Here is a 16354-nt window from a genome sequence, read left to right as displayed (position 1 = left end):
AGAACTAAAACAGTTTCCGAGGCCAACTCTTCAGACAGGGATTGGACTGGACCGTAGGACATAAAGTAATGCTAGTGAGGATTGTGCCTCTTAGCTCAAGTAGATACAAGAGACTGCATGGGCAGATTCTGTCTGGCGGTGAGATGGGAAGGCAGAGAGGGTTAGGAGCTGGTTGAATGGACATGGGGAATCCGGTGGAAAGGAGGAGTGTGCTGTCACAGTATGGGGAGAGCAATTAGAGTCACATAACTATGTATAAATTTTTGTATGGGAAAAATTTTTTTTAAGTATCAAACAGTCATATTCTTTTTACTCTGTGATTCCACTTGAGAATACTAGAGAAGTGCTGACCAAAGATCAAAGATTTAGGTACAATGTAATGTAAGATCAGAGTGTCACTTATGATAGTGAGGAATAGGAGAAGGGCCAAAAATTATTACATTACATTAAATGAATTGGGAATCATGTTTTTAAAGGAAAATTTAATGACTGGATAAATGCTCATGAAGCAATAAGAGAAAAGAGGCACACAGAAAACATACTCTCTATATGTGTATAGAAATAAGACAAAGGACGAATACATCATAATGTTAACAGTACTTATCTCTGGGTGGTAGGACAGTTTGGATTTTTTTTTTAAAGTAATTTTCTTATTTACAACTACAACAAATGGGGGAGAGTGGGACTTTTAATTTTGACACTTTCAGGTGAATTAAACTATTAAAAATTCAAAGGAATAGCCTGCTGTTACAATACTGGGGAAGCCAGCACAACTGGTACAAGGCAAGGTCATGGAAGCTCCATAGACATATCCAAACTCCCTGAGAGACTGAATTGCTGGGCGGAGGGCTGTGTGGACCATGGTCTTGGGGGACATCTAGCTCAACTGGCATAACACAGTTTATAAAGACAATGTTCTACATTCTACCTTGGTGGGTAGCATCTGGGGTCTTAAAAGCCTGTGAGTAGCCATCTAAGATACTCCACTGGTCTCACCCCTTCGGGAGGAAGGGAGAATGAAGAATACAAGATATAAGGCAAAGATTAGTCTAAAGGACTAATGGACCACAACTACCACGGCCTCCACCAGACTCAGTCCAGTACAACTAGATGGTGCCCAGCCACCACCACTGACTGCTCTGACAGGGATCACAATAGAGGGTACTGGACAGAGCTGGAGAAAAATGTAGAACAAAATTCTAACTCACAAAAAAAGACTAGACTTACTGGCCTGACAGAGACTGAAGAAACCCTGAGAGTATGGCCCCCTGACACCCTTTTAGCTCAGTAATGAAGTCACTCCCAAGGTTCACCCTTCAGCCAAAGATTAGACGGCCCCATAAAACAAAATGAGAATAATGGGGCATAACAGCCCAGGGACAAGGACTAGAATGCAGGAGGGGACAGGAAAGCTGGTAATAGGGAACCCAAGGTCGAGAAGGGAGAGTGTTGACATGTCATGGGGTTGTTAACCAGTGTTATGAAACAATATGTGTACTGTTTAATAATGAGAAACTATTTGTTCTGTAAACCTTCATCTAAAGTACAATAAAAAAATACATATATATAAAAAAAATTTAAAAGAAAGAAATGAACTAGATGTTGAGAAAAAAAGAAGAAAAAAAAGCCTGCTGTTGGTAATAGTTAATTTAGACATGCTTTGAATGGACATATTCTTTTTAGGTATAATTGGTTGGGCTTCCATTGCAGACTAGTGTGTCTTGCACATTTCATTCTGCTTTTTGCTTTTTTGGATTGTGCTTTTTAGGTTACAGAGGAATAGAATCCAGGAACCGGGATCAAGATTGCCAAGTCATCCCACATTCCTTTGAGGGTTGGCCATGCATTGGCTTTTCTATCTAGGTCTTGTTGCTTCTTCATGTCACTCTAGTGATCCACATTTGTGCTTTTCAGGAAAGGTGGTTCCTGTTTGCAGAGAGCATCTACCTAGGTCCCTGGACAGGGTGCTTTGAGAGGCCTAAAGTGACTGCAGACTGATTGAACACTCTTGCCGAATGTTGAAATGACCCAAAGCAGTTTCCAGAAATTTGGGGTAGTGCTGAAAATCAGAAAGTCTTCTTTTAAATTCCAAAATGAGCTTTCAGAGGAGATTTGGAGAGGAAGAGAAATAAAACTATGGGAGAAGTTGAGTTTTGTGGTGCGTAGAACAACCCCCCTCCGGGTGGGATTTCCTTTCCCGCTTTCCGGGCTCTGGCTTGTGTTCATATCACCATAACTGTGATCCACGAACAGCTCAAAAAACAAGGGGAAGTAGTCGTTTCCCACTACCTGCTTCTAGGAAATAATGGGAATAGCAAGCAGCCAAACACTGGCTCGAAACTTCTTTCCTACTGAATATTAGCCGTTTTTGGTTGGAGGGTAATGAGGGAATTAACACATTTGTGTATAATCTAATTCAGGGCAAAATAGTGTAAGAGCTAAAGTTGTTAAAGTGATTCTAAAGTCTTGAATTGCAATCTTTTCTTTAAACAGCAATACAAAAAAATATTATACCCTTTCAGTGTACTTCCATAAATAATTTCAAGGCCCCAGAGTTGCAGGTCTGCCCTGTGATGTTCCTATTTATGAAGCCTTCTCTTTTGCAGGTTGATGTTGTTGACACATTATCATCTCCATCCATGCTCTTTACATAGGAACTCCACCCTTCACTTGCTTTTTCCATTCTATTCTATTCTTAGAGGCTTTCTGGATGAAGACCCTCACCTAAATTCACATTGCACTGAATTGGCTATCTTTTGATTTTTGACAGTTTACAGAGAGGCTCTACAACTTTGAAGTTTCTTCACGAACATGTTAAAAGAGCACTTATTTGTGGAGCAAAAAAAAAAAGAGTGTTCTCTTAAGTATTTATTGTTGTGAAGAAATGTTACCCTGTTTCTCATGGCAAATGATTAATCCCTCATATAACCATGTGGATGGACGGAAGCCACGTGTACTCCTGAGCCACATGTGACAGAAGCTCTAGTGGAGCGCAGCACTTCAGGCCCAGCGGACACGTGAGCTTGTTTGGCTTGAATCACCACATGCAAGTGACCCTTAGCACCTTCCCCATTCTGTTTCTCAAGTCAGAGGAGGTAAATTAATGGGCTTTTACACTCTCCCACTTTCCATTAGAGCTATAAATCCATCTTAATGTTTTTCTTTTAAGAGCCAATAAATCCAGTGGATAATTGATTAAATTGTTCTGTTTTTCAGTGTTCTCACATTAACTTTCTGAAGGTCTCTCTCAGAACAAATCTTGAAAATTTCATAATGCCTTTGATTGAGAACCTGCGTTCACCTCATTTGATAATATTTAGTTCAGTTCATGTCTTTACGTAGCTCTCCTATTTAGTACACATTTCTGTTAGCTTAGGACTTATCTTTCTTTTTTTTTAAATTATAACTCCCATTAGTTTTCTAAGAAAATTGTCATGTACAATAAGTTTTAACTTCAGGTTGCAGCATTAGGAAACATCCCTCTCTGCTACACCTGCCAAACTAATCTGTTGGTCATTGCTGTGGAATGTTTTGTGCCTGATTATTCCTGTGGTAAACCAAACCAAACCTGTTGCCATTGAGTCAATTCCAACTCATAGCGACCCTATAGGACAAAGTAGAACTGCCGCATAGGGTTTCCAAGGAGCAACTGGTGGATTCAAACTGCTGACCTTTTGGTTAGCAGCCAAGCTCTTAACCACTACATCAAGGAAGATAAATGCTTAGGCTCTTTCCTAAGCTTCTAAACCGTGAGTCTTCTTATGAGCCTTTCACTTGTGATTGGCCACTATGTCTAGGGCTTCTTTGACTTTTTATGTCTTCTCATTTGTGACTTTTGCCATCATTGTACCTATCACTGCTTCTTGTCCCCTAGGTTTTGATGTCTTTTCCATCACCTCTGGGCTCTAGTTTTTTGTTATTGCTATTTCCAAATATGCACCAGTGTAGGAGCTCCATGGTATTATTTCTTTAAATATCCCTTTTTAAATGCTGCTTATCTGTGATCTTTTAACATATTAGTCTCCTTTGAAATTCCAGGTATTTCCTCCTTTGGCTCCACCAGCCAACCTGGTTCTTTGTACCCAATACTTTATTGGCGTCTCCAAAAACTAAATGATCAATTTAAATGAGCCTGCTCTGATAGAACATCATTATCATCTAAGGTGAGGGTCACCTCCAGATTGGAATTGGTTTTTGTGACTCTTCTTTTCCATTAGTTTTTTTCTCTGAATGTTGCTTAGTTGAAAGGTAAGGTAGTAAACTGGGGAAAGAAAAGAGAAGTGAGAATCAAAGTCATCTATTTCTGAACAGAAAAGGGCGCTTTGGTTACCTTTGCTTGATGTGTCCTGCTTACATCCTTGGGTGAGGAGTCGGCAGGGGCCCCTCACAGGTGGTGCGGTGCATGCTAAGGAAGGTGGGAGCAGGTGAGAGGGGCCTTCTGCACTCAGCTAGACTGGAAACTGCTTCAGGTGCCAGAACTTTTTCTGTGACCAAATTCTGACTTTTGAAATAATCAAGTAACACTGCTTTATCTTCTCATTCTTTCCACTTTTCCCACAGCCTGGTTCCTCAGAGGGAAAGAAGGAAAAGGAATGCTTTGCAACAAATGCCCTTAATGGCATTATGGTACTTTCATTACTCTGCTGCTTTTGCCTTCCCTTCTTTTTTTGAAATTTTGTTTATTTTTTCTTTTTTTTGCAGAACTGAACCTTTTTCTGCTCTGCCTTCCTCTCCTGTTTGTCTTTCCTTTATGGTTGATAATTGTACTGTCTTTTCCAAAGTATTTGTCATTAAAAACTTATACAAAGTGTTATGATTACTTTGTAGCATGTAATATTATCATTATGTTGCCTTCCTTGTCTTTGATAACTACATATGGGACACATTAAAACCTTCATGGTAAACATCCTTTTTTCTTTCCCCCCTGTAGTCCCTCCATTTCAAGGACTAAAACAGTCTTGCGTTAAGTAAAAACCTGTGACCAGAACTGAAGGAAGACTCTAGGAACAGAAAACTACAACAGGACTTAGCACAATTTATTTGAAAACAAAACAAAATTTCAAAAAGCCTTAGTTGCTTTCCACCTAAGAAGTTTATTCAGTGAAGAAAAATGTCCACTGGAGTTTTAAATAGCTAAACGAGATTGGGTGCAAGCAAATGACTTGAAGAAGGGCCCAACTCTCCTTTTGTAGAAGTGTCTCAAGTTTAACAACAAAAAAAGCTATTGTAAATTTAGTCTCAGGTGTACATGTCAAAGCCCTCTGCTATTAAGAGAGCTGCCTAGTCTGTGTGGTGCATGTGTGTCCCTTGTGATGGCAATCATTCTAGCTGCTGGCCTTCAGAAGAACTGAGGATCTGATGGAGGTTTTTTACATATTTATTTTCTGTTTTTCCTGTGTCCCTGTGTCAAAATTTATAAAGATAAAACACGCATTATTGAAATGGTACTTTCTGTAATTTAATACAGTTTGGTTTAATCATCTTCACTTTAATATTTGTAATACTGTTTTAATGTTAACTCTGTTAAGTACCCAAGCTGCTTGTCTTCCACCAAAGAGTGCTTTATTGAGAAGAATCTGTGAAAACCACATTTAAACACTGTTGCAGGTTGTGATACAAAGTGGTACTTTGATAATGGAAAATTTGCAAGAGAATGTTACTGGTAGCCTTAGAAAACTCAGCGGAACTGGCTTCAGAATTGGACTTGTTGCTGCATCAACTTACTCCTTTGTGTATCATTTGGTGACTGAGAAGGCCAGATCTGCTGACTGTTTTGTTGCCAAGTCATGCAAATTAAAATCATCTTTCCTTCCATACATGGAACACACACACACACACACACAGTTGCTCTTGACACACACACACACACACACACACACACACAGTTGTTTCAAAGACCCTAATAATGGTGGCTTGTTTTTCAAGCTTTATTGCTTTAGTAGGGTCTTTCTCTACAGCATTGTGGATTGTTTTTATGTGATCAGCCTAAGGCCCACACCCTTTGATTTCAGTGACAGTTATCTGCATCTGGATTTCAGTTGTTTGTAAATTCAAGAACTCACTGTTGCCTTTGGTTAGGGAATACAAACAGTAACTTTGTAGAGTGCCTTCTCCCCTCAACCCTGCTGAATCACAGCAGAGTCTGTGATTTTACAAAGCATTCACAAAAACAGGGTTTATTTGCTACCAACAAAAATTGGGGTCCAAAAGAAAAGACTATTTTTCAGTCACTTTGGTTACTTCCATAAGAAGAAGTGAATGGTTTTCATTTTCATTAACCAAGTTTTGCCTGTCCAAGTTTAGAGAATGGAGGGATGCAATATTGAAAGGCAGTGGGTGGCAAATACCTTTACAATATAAGCTTTTAAGCAAAACTATTAAGAGTTGTTGGAATAAACAGGCTAAAAAGACACTGAAAAGCAATGGCTCCATTTTTGGGTGTGCTCTCTTGTAGTAGACAGAAGTGTGAAATTAGCTGGCATTGAGGGGAGATGGAAGATGCCATTGTCTTAGCCAAACAAGCAATTCTTTCCCCATCAGGCACTATGGGGGTGGGTCCGGCCAGTTTTAAACACTGGGGACTAGATCACAGAAGAAGAGTGGTTTTCTTTGCCTGGAAATGAATAGGCACAACGACGCACTTGCTTATGAGAAGACAGCACGTCAGTAAGATTTGAGTGGGAGGAGGAACATTCCATTTACTGTGCAGTGGTGGGAGATAATATTCAAACTGTGCCCATGCATAAAACATTAAATTCTCAGGGCAACTCTCCTTTCCCAAGGCCATCTCCCGCCATAAATAACCCAGGTTGTTGTGAAAATCAAACTTCCATTTGAACCTTTCTTGGTTTGGCTGTTCATTACTTTAGAACAAGTCAGTGTGCTGCCAGCCTTGTCTCATGATGAATACCATCTCCCTCACAGTTGATAAAGCCACTTAGTGTCTTGGCCAAGAGTGAAAATTTTGGGCTTTGGTGTTAACCACAGTATTTTTTATTCAGTAAATTCCCGTTATTGAGTTGGCTGTTTTAAGTTTCTAGCTACAATCTGTGATCACTGTGGCTCTTTCTAAAAATCTTTGTATTTAATAGGCTTACTGAAATTAGTCATAGGAAATTAGTGATTTGGTAACGAAGGGTTTCTTTGCACAAACAAATGATTTGGGGTAGTGCTTCAAATGAATTGCATAGCATAGCATGAAGCTTATTAGGAACATATCTAGAGTCCAGAAAGTCTCTGGGTCTGACTGATGGAAAGTTCTTCCTGCTGTGAATAAGAGTGGACTCTTCCCTCCTCCTATCCAACTGACACCCCAACACACCCGGATTCTTCTGAGAGTCTAGCTTTGAGTCCTTGTCATAGAAGATCTTGTTGCTATGGAATGTGAAGGCTGCATGTCAGACAAAGAGATTCCTTTAATTTAAGAGCCTGAAATAGCTTGGAAAGTACATTAAGGCAGTTTCCAATGGAATTAAAATTAGAAGTGCATATTTTTAGGTGCCCGTGAGGCTTTCTGGGGCCTCAAATAGTCAAGAGTAAGGGACAGTACAAAGGAAGGGTACCCGCAAACTTGCGTGCACCCTGGAGTGTAGACCATTTCTATTTTGCAATGCTAAGGGGATCTGAGAAATCTCTCTGACCCCTCAGTGAAGAGGGTTGGCCCTGAAAACAAGTGACCTTACTTATCAGATGTAGCTGCTTCCAAGCCGCTCGCTGCTCTTCTAGGCTCCAGTAATTTTCAGTTCTAAAACATGGTCCCCTTAGCCTATCACCCACCCACTCCCTTCCTTCCCTGCCCACCTCCTCCCTTCACAGGGGTGATTTCTACCCCTTTTCTTGGGCCCAGACAAGTTTTAGGAGTTCCTACATGTTGTCATGAGGCAGATGCATTTGCACGTGGAGCAGGATCAGGTGCAGCATGCCTGGTGGACCAGTGAGCAGGCCTTTGGGTGGTGGGTGCCAAGAGTGTCTAGAGCTTTTCCCATGCTTGAGCCACTGGTCATGACAAATGAGCAGTGCACTCACTTGAGGTTTGTTCTAAAAGCGCTCAACTGCTTCCCTTTATACATTGTTTTTAAAAAATTACTACATTTTGGAAAGCGGAGTTCATCAAAAACAACTTTAAAGACATGTTTTATTTCTTTAGTAGTTAGTGCCCACTGAAACTGTCCTGGAGAGGCCAGCTGTTGCTCTTCCATCTCTCCTATATCTGAGTGTTCTCCATGTTGCTGAGAGAAAATACTACAGATGTGTTAAAAGACTGGACAATTCATCTATACTGTGTAAGAAATTGCCTCCTTAATTCAATTACGCAGTAGAATTAACTGTCAGCAGTCATGGCCACCTGATTATTGTACTGCAGTTTTATATTAATAATTTACAGACTTTTATCTAACCTGCACTCATGTACAGATTATTAAAAGTTTTAAAATGTAACTGATTAATCAGTATTTGATCAATCATTGTCTTTTTTTTTATTAAAATGTATATTTCTAATCATATTTTTTAAAGCTGAGAGAACTGGTCGAATGAATGTTTATTTTCCTGAAGGTATTTTTAAGATAAAGCTACATAATGGCCTGTAAACTTCATATCTATGTAGTTTGATACATATTGTTGCGTTTGAAAATCTTGTGTATTGTAACTTGTTTTATACAAAATATTGAATAGCGGAAATTGTATAATTACAATCATGTAATTAAAAGTATTAACCAAACAGCCTTTTGGTTTATTGTGTTTGCTTACTGAGTCATGGTATTCACATTCTGAGTCATGGCAGGCTGCAGTTAAAGTATAAAGTGGGAAGTAACCCTTCTCCAGGGTAAGATGGCAAGACAGTGAAGGAGTTCCTGCTGTGAAATATGCCACACACACACACACACACACACACACACCACTAGCTCAAATGATGCAGAAGGTTGACTTTCTGGAGACCATGAAGGATAAGAACACAAGAACAGACCCTTTGTGTCTGTAGGTCTTAGAATCTAGCCTTTAGTTTACTGCCAAGGTCAGGATATAAGTGCTAAGGTGGAGGAGGCAGGACCAGTCCTAGTGCACTCTGCTCCTGATTTCTAATCCGGGAGTCCTTTCTAATTTCTAATGCAGGGACGGATTACCCAATGAGCAAGGTATGCACAGGCTTACTTGTGTTTACTTACTAATCTGTAGTTGCACAATTTCACCTGTTTTTCACCACATCTCATGTGAAATTGTTATGACAGATTACCCGTTGCTGTCGAGGATTCTGACTCAGCAACCCTACAGGACAGAGCTGCCCCATAGGGCTTCCAAGTAGCGGCTGGTGGATTCGCACTGCCAACCTTTTGGTTAGCAGCCTGAGCTCTTAACCACTGTGCCACCTGGGCCCCACACTACAGATTAGTAAACACAATTAAGCTCATGTCTACTTTGTTTACTGGTTAATCTGCCCCTGTCCAGGACACCATCCTTGGTACTATTTACCCTCTTCCCTCTTGAATCGTCTCTGTTACTGGCCACTCCGTCACATAGAGATTGTGTCTGGGACTTAGGACCTTGTTAAGGGGTGGTCTGTTTTCCAAGTCACAGTCACTCTTCTATGGAGCTGTCACCAGAGTGACTCGTCTTCTTTGTCCTATTCAAACTACCACCCGCAGAGCGGGATTTCCGGACTCTGCCCTCTATGGAAAGGTGCTTTGCCTACCTGCCCCTCTGGTTTGCCCTGGGATTGGTACTGGGTGATGTGCTCCCAGACTATCTAGAGCTCAACTGGGTGCCTAGGGCCAAGCTGCTTGAAGTACTTGGGTGCTGTGAAGGGTGCAGGCTTGGCAGCAAGGTTTGGAAGGCTTCAGATGTAACCCCAAGGCATATCTTTGTGGGAGCTATCTAGCTCTTGGGTGTGAAGGCACCCTGCCACCAGGTGCAGTGTAAGCTGTGTGCCTCTAAAAGCTTAGGCCCTAGAGATAACTTGCTCTTGGTTCTGTTGACTGTCCAGTCCAATCTACCACTTGGAGAATTTGCTTACCCCGTCTGCCTCCACTTCTTAAGTAAAATGTGAGTGAAAAGAATTCCTGCCTTAGTAGTTAGTGTGAGAATTAAATAATACACATAAACTACTTAGAAGAGTATTAACTTTCAATAAGTTATTTTTTAGCACAGTTTAGGTAATTTCTTTAGACAATTTGGTAAAGACTACGTTAATAGCAGATTATGATGCCTCAATATCTGGAAGGTAGTGGAATATTTTGGGTACCTGCAGTATAATTTCATGCAAATGTAATGGTGTGTTTTAAAAATGGTCAAATAAACTGTTTTGACTTGAAGCGGGGAGATCCATGTACTTACAGTAAGTCTCTTGAGAATGGTTTGTTCACAGGCAGGACTGGAAGATAGCTTGAGTAGAAAAGCAAGAGTTGATTGAGGTAGCAAGTTGATATGGAGAGAGCAAGCCACAGTGATGCACATTCTAACCCTAGCTCTGCCCCTTTTTTTTTGTGAGCTTGGGGGTCCTTTATGAGCCTCACTTTGTTAATCTGTAAAATAAGTGCATAGATTTAGGATTAAAAGAGATCAAAGTCTGTGACCATGGCCTAGCATGGGCCCAGTGCCAGTGCAGATGTCACACTGACTCTGCTTTCCTTCCCTTCTACTGTGTGTTAAGTGCTACTGTGGGTGCATTGGAAGGGAGGAACTCTCCAAAAACGTGAATTTTAACTTCTTGGAAGCATGCCCTAATTTAATCATTCTATACTCATTGTTGGCCGTGTTGGTAGTTTCTGACTAGTATAATACTGTGTGACTATTCTCAAATGTAAATTTGTCCAGGGTGTTGCAATTATTTCCTTAGGGCAAATTCTTGCAAAATCAATTTCTAGATCAAAGTATATGCAATTTTTTTTGAAGGACATTGAATCAAAACGCATCTTGATATAATTGTTCCAAACTTGGACTCTGGAGCCAGACAGCCTGGGTACAAACCTTCTCCCTGCCACTGTGATTTTGGCCAGGTTACTTAGCATCCCTATGCCTCTGTTTCATCTTCTTTAAAATGGGGACAACAATATCAAGTACCAAATGAGTTAATATTTGTTAAGTGCTTAGAATAGTGCCTGGCACGTACTAAGAGCCCTGTATGTGTGTATTTAATTAAAATATATATATGATATATATATATATATATATAAATGCTCTCTAAAAAGACTGACAATGTACACTGCCCCTCCCTCCCCCCATGACCAGCTGTCCTGACACTGGCCAGCTGGTTAATTAAGAGTAAGAAACTGGTCCTGTGCTATGGGTCATGGGTCACAGTCACTCCCCTACTATAGTCATAGCTTTCAGCTGGCTATTGGTCAGATTTTGGGTATTTTTGTTGTCTAAGTGGTTGACAAAGTATATCCCTACATTAAAGTCTCACCATTTCTCTCAGTTTAATGGGGGAAAATGGCACCTTCTGGGAAAACCCTTGCAGGTTTCTCCTCCAGACCACGCCCAGTTCTCCCTAGGAACAACAGCCCCTATGGGTCTGAAGGTGCTGCCACACCGCCGTCTTGCCTTGTCTAACTGTGTCTTGTCTCTTTGCTAGCAAGTCTGCATGACTTTGACATGCTTCTGGATGATGAGTGCTCCATCCACTCTGAACTCCCCAGGTAAGGAGGCCCTTGCCTTGGTAGGGCAAGATCCAGTATGGTCTGGATCCCACCAGTGCACTGGCCTTGGCCCCTTGGATTTTTATAATTGCCAAATATCACATTTATAAACAGGGAGAGCATTTGAGTGGGCAAAGAAAGAGTGAAGGAGGTAGTGTGGTTTGTGCTCTGTTCTACTTGGAGAAAGACAATAGGGCAGTTCAGCTGAGAGTTCTTCCTCAGCATGTGTTCCTCCCTGTAAAATAAGATGACTTTTCAGGCGGGACAGATGTTTGTTGCGTAGGACTCTGTGGGGAATGCGGTGTGCCTAGCATTCCTGGCCCCCCACACCTACTAAATGTCAGTCATGTTCCCCAGCCATTGGATAACCCAAACACCCCCACACATTTTTGAACAACTTCTGGGGGTGGTGCTGCTAGTTGCAGATACAGCTTTTACTGGGCAAGTCATGAAAATAGCAACAGATGCGCTCTGCTGAAGTGAATACTGTCCTCCTGCCTTGTTCTGCCCTGGCCCAAGCTCCAGTTGCAAAAGGAGGGGCTGGAGAAAAGGTTTCACGTATCGAGGGGCAGAAGTGGAGTCAACTCCAGGAGTAGGGCTCATGACTGTTGGTGAGACTGGGGGCTCGTGAGGTCAGGCCTTGGGTGTTTGGCCAAATGGCCTGCCTGCCAGGTCCCAGCTTTTATCCCCTACAGTGTAGTGACCATCCCTGGAGGACAAGTTTATTGTAGTAGAGCTGGACGACTTGGGAGCACCCCAGGCAGGCCCATGATTGGCGCCTCCTTAAGTAGCAGTTCATGTTCATTCAGCATTGGGCAGGGCAGAGGACGACAGCTGGTGGTCACTGCGGATCCCTCTTGTTCAGAGTGATTCTGCTCTGGCCAACCCTAAATTTGCCTTGCAGTTAACCAAGGAATTTACACCCTGTACCTTGGGGTCTTTCCTACAATCAGCCTGGTCAACCACTCCTTGCCATATGCAGCAACTCCCTAAGAGAGGTCCTGAAAATACAACTCTGTTTCTCCTCCCTTTCCAGTGATGGTTTGCTGTCCCGGGTTGTAACCTTTCTAGACCGGCTTTTAATGTGGCTCGGGATCCGCAGGGACTAGGCCTCCACAGAAGATCCCTTCCAGGACAGCACCGTGCTCACCACTGGAAGTTCTCATGGTGCAGTTGAAGCCTGTTTCCTTAGGCCTGCCTCAGCCTCTCAGGAGAGTGAGAGTGGGAGTCTATTTTTACTTTGTTCTTCCACTGGATGTTAGAGATTTCAGCCCAGGGCCGGAGCCTAGGTGACCAATGGGTGGGAGGGTGGGTTGGGGAAGGGCCCAGGCTGGAACCCTTTCACTCACCAGTTCAATCCCAAGCCCCAGTAGTGCAGTGTTTCTTGAGCTTTCTTATGTTAGGAGCCTCTTAGAATACCTGATGGAAGCTGTAGACCTTTCCTCTCCCCAAAAAAGTTCATGTAGAATTTTTGAAGGGTTCATAGGGCCCCTGCTTACAGCCTCAGGCTGTGCACCCCATGACATCAGGAGGGTTATTCATGCAGATGCAACGTGAGGCGTCCCCCTGAAGTTACGCAAGGGAGCAGCCCTATTCACACATCATCCGAGGCCCGCCTCAATATTGCTTTTTGCCTTGGTCACAACGTCCTTCAGGAGGGAGCCAGGGAAGAGGTTACCACTTACTACCATCTGGCTTCCCAACTCTCCTGCTTCCTTTCTGTCTTCCCCTTTTCCTCTTCTCCACGTCCTGACTGACCCCTACTCATCCCTCACCAAGTTCTGGTCATTTTCCATCACCTAGATAACTTAGGACTGGTTTCAGATACTTTAAACATTTTCCTCACTGTTCTAATGCAAGACCAGCTGCCAATATATCAGGTCATGTGGAGACCAGGGCCACCCATACCGTTGTGCAGGTTGTTGCCTGCACATCTCCAAGAGTAAAGTCCCTGGGAGGAGGAGCTGGACAGTGCACCACATGGAGCCCAGTGGTGGCAGCCCTGGTAGAGGTGGCTGCACTGGAGGAGACATACTCTCCCCTACCTCAGTGTTTTACAAGATTTGAGAACTCTCAGAAGCCCCACCATAGGACTTATGTGCAAGTTGATGCCACTCCATACTCACGTAACAGGCATTCCCCGGCTTACAAATGACTTTGTGCTCTCAGTTATCTAAGTTAGCCTTCTGAAACTGAACCAAAATGATGCTTGAAAAGGCAGTTTGGTTCTCAGCTCCCCTCCATACACAGGGGCCTGCTGTGCCCGTGATAGAGCTGGGGTGGGTATGAGGCCTTTGTGGTCTGGTCCAGGGAACTCCTGTTCCTTGAGTAATGGGAAACCTAGTGGCCAAGGAGCAGTGGGTGATGGGCAGACAGATGGGGCAGGGTTGGGGCAGTGGGAGCTGCCCGCCCCACAGACTCCTGCTCTGCTGTGACCTCCTGAGGCTACCTCCACGAGTCCCTGGGAAGTCACGCTCCTGTCCCTGTCCACGAGTGCCTTGCTGGGTGACCTTGAACCTCATCTCCAGGCCTCTCAAGTTGTCTATCTCCGCCTGCACAGGAGACCTCACCAAGTTTTCTAATAATCCGATTCCCACGGAAAACGTGGGTAGACAAGTTGTAGGCCACGGCTGCCTCCAGTTAGGTTGCCCGTCTCTGCGTCCCTTGGAGTAGCCTGGCATGGAAGGACATAGCATATGTCCAGCTGAGGACTTTCTCTGTCCCCTCCGAGCAGCTTTGCTCAAGGGATTAATTATTTAACTGGGAATTTCAGGTGTGTGTCACTTTGAGTCAGAATCAACTAGACAACAATGGGTTTTTGTTTGTAGAAAGAACAATGGGTTTGGGGGATTAAATCTTGTTTCTGACCCTACCCACTCCCTGCCCAAATACTAGCTAGGGAGCAAGCTGTGACCTGCCCTATAAAACGACAAGACAGTTACAGGACAGCACACAACAGGCTCTCAAGAAATGCTTCTCTCCTCAACCCCTATTTCTCAACAAACGGGGGGTGCTGGGAGGAACCTTTAAGAGGCTTAAAAGACATCCAAAAAAGGGCAAAACTCTAGTGTCTGGGTACACACCCTTGGGCAGTGATAAAAGTCAAAGTAGTGGCTCCTTTAGGGAAGGAGGAGGTTGTAATTGGCCCGGGTCATGTGGATAGGCTTCTGGGGTGGCTGGGAAAACCAGTTCTTAGCTGACGGTGACAAAGAAGTTTTGCACTTTTGTTTTTTACATTAAAAAAAAAAAAAAAAAAAACCCCGCTTTTTTCCTTCCTCTCTCCCTTTGCCATGTAAGTACGGCTCCCTGGAAAGGAAGCCAGACAAACCCTTCATGCTTGATGCCCAGCCATGCAGCAGCGGCCCTGCGTTATCTGCTGCCCGGACCCTCCCTCTCCACCCTGAGGGGGCCCGTGTCAGACAGGGTTAGGGAAGGCTGTTCACACAAGGCAGGATCCTTGCAGAGACTGAGGGGAGACAGCAGCAGCAGTGAAAGGCAAGCGGGGAAATCCTCCCTCAGAGTGAAACTTGTTTAGAGCAATGGCAGACCTGCCTGCTGCTGCCAGAACGACCCATTTCCTGAACAACTCAGAAGAGGGCAGTGCCTGTTCTAATTCTTATCTCCGATGCTGACCTTTTCCAGCCTCTCCCTAGGACTTGCCAATACCACATGGTATTGTGTCAGAGGAAAACCGATGCCTCCACCTGTGTGTGGATGGCATGGGGGAACGAGATAAACAGAGTTCAGTGAAGAAAAAGGACCTATCAACATAGTGAAGAGGGGACCTGCCACAGCGTCTCTGGCCCCCAAGGGTCTACCTGGCCTGGGATGAAAATGTCAAACACTTAGCAGCAACATTAGGCTAGATTTGCTTTTCAGAGTAGTCTGACCAGATCTTAATATCACCCAGTTCAGTTCCTTCCAAGCATTCTCCAAGCAGCAGCAGCTTCCACATCAAGCCAGTCTCTGCCTGCACCTCGTGAGTCAGGTGGGAATTTAGCTTTTCATCCAGCCAAAGCAGGGGACCAAACCTCCTCCCCTGATGACAGCTGCCAGGGACCATACCTCCCTATTTATATGTGGCGACACTGGCTCAGGCCTGGCTCCTGCCCACCTGGCTCTCGGTCCTTGGCTGCAGGCAGCCTTTCCCAGGCCCTGCGACGTGGCCCACGGCCCCATCTTCAGCAGCTGCCCCAGCAGCACAATTTAGATGTCCCTGGGGCCTAGGCAAACTCCTGGTCAGAGGTGGTCAGTCAGGGCTGAGGTTAGCCCTGGAGTTGTCCAGCAGGACCCTACAGTTGGCTAAACTGCCCTTAGAATTTAAACGTGCCTGATCTCCATGTTCCTGTCTGTTCTCAGCCCAAAGTGTGGTGCCAGGCGCACCGCCTCATGCAACTCATCTGTACTCAAGCACCTCAGAGGAGCCTGGTGGGGGAACTTTGATCTCTAAGGTCTTGCCTTGTAATCCTCTTACAAACCCCCCACCCCCAGCCCTGCCATGTGATCTTCCCTACAGCACATTAGGATTTCTCTGGTCTGCCCTTCTGCTCATGCTGGCTGCTCTGGGGCACTTGCTGTGACAGTCCAGCATGTTTACAAAGAGCAAAAACAAAGACCTGACATCCATTTCCCCACAACACTGAAGAGCAGCAGTCTGGGGAGCGAACAAAGCCCGTTACAAGCGCAGAAATGACCACATCTCCCAAAACACCCACCGCCACTTC

At 43.9% G+C, this 16354-nt stretch overlaps 1 protein-coding gene across 3 annotated transcripts in view; it reads left to right on the top strand.

Moving 5' to 3' along the window:
* The window catches only part of CDC14B (cell division cycle 14B), a 109727-nt gene extending 100496 nt beyond the window's left edge, over positions 1-9231 (top strand). For 2 of the 3 annotated variants that reach the window (XM_023735840.1, XM_023735839.1), the window contains one exon: positions 4931-5864. In XM_023735840.1, the coding sequence (XP_023591608.1) occupies positions 4931-4967 (37 nt within the window). In that variant the 3' untranslated portion in view covers positions 4968-5864. Of the gene's footprint in view, positions 1-4930; positions 5865-8146 lie in introns of those variants that run through there. The other variant, XM_023735841.1, reaches the window with a different exon arrangement.
* The last annotated feature ends 7123 nt before the right edge of the window (positions 9232-16354 follow it).

Source organism: Trichechus manatus, unplaced genomic scaffold, assembly GCF_000243295.1.
Source record: "Trichechus manatus latirostris isolate Lorelei unplaced genomic scaffold, TriManLat1.0 scaffold00082, whole genome shotgun sequence".
NCBI classification, from domain to species: Eukaryota; Metazoa; Chordata; class Mammalia; order Sirenia; family Trichechidae; genus Trichechus; species Trichechus manatus.
The sequence above is the reverse complement of the archived record's forward strand: the minus strand, read 5'-3'. Positions and strand labels throughout refer to the sequence as shown.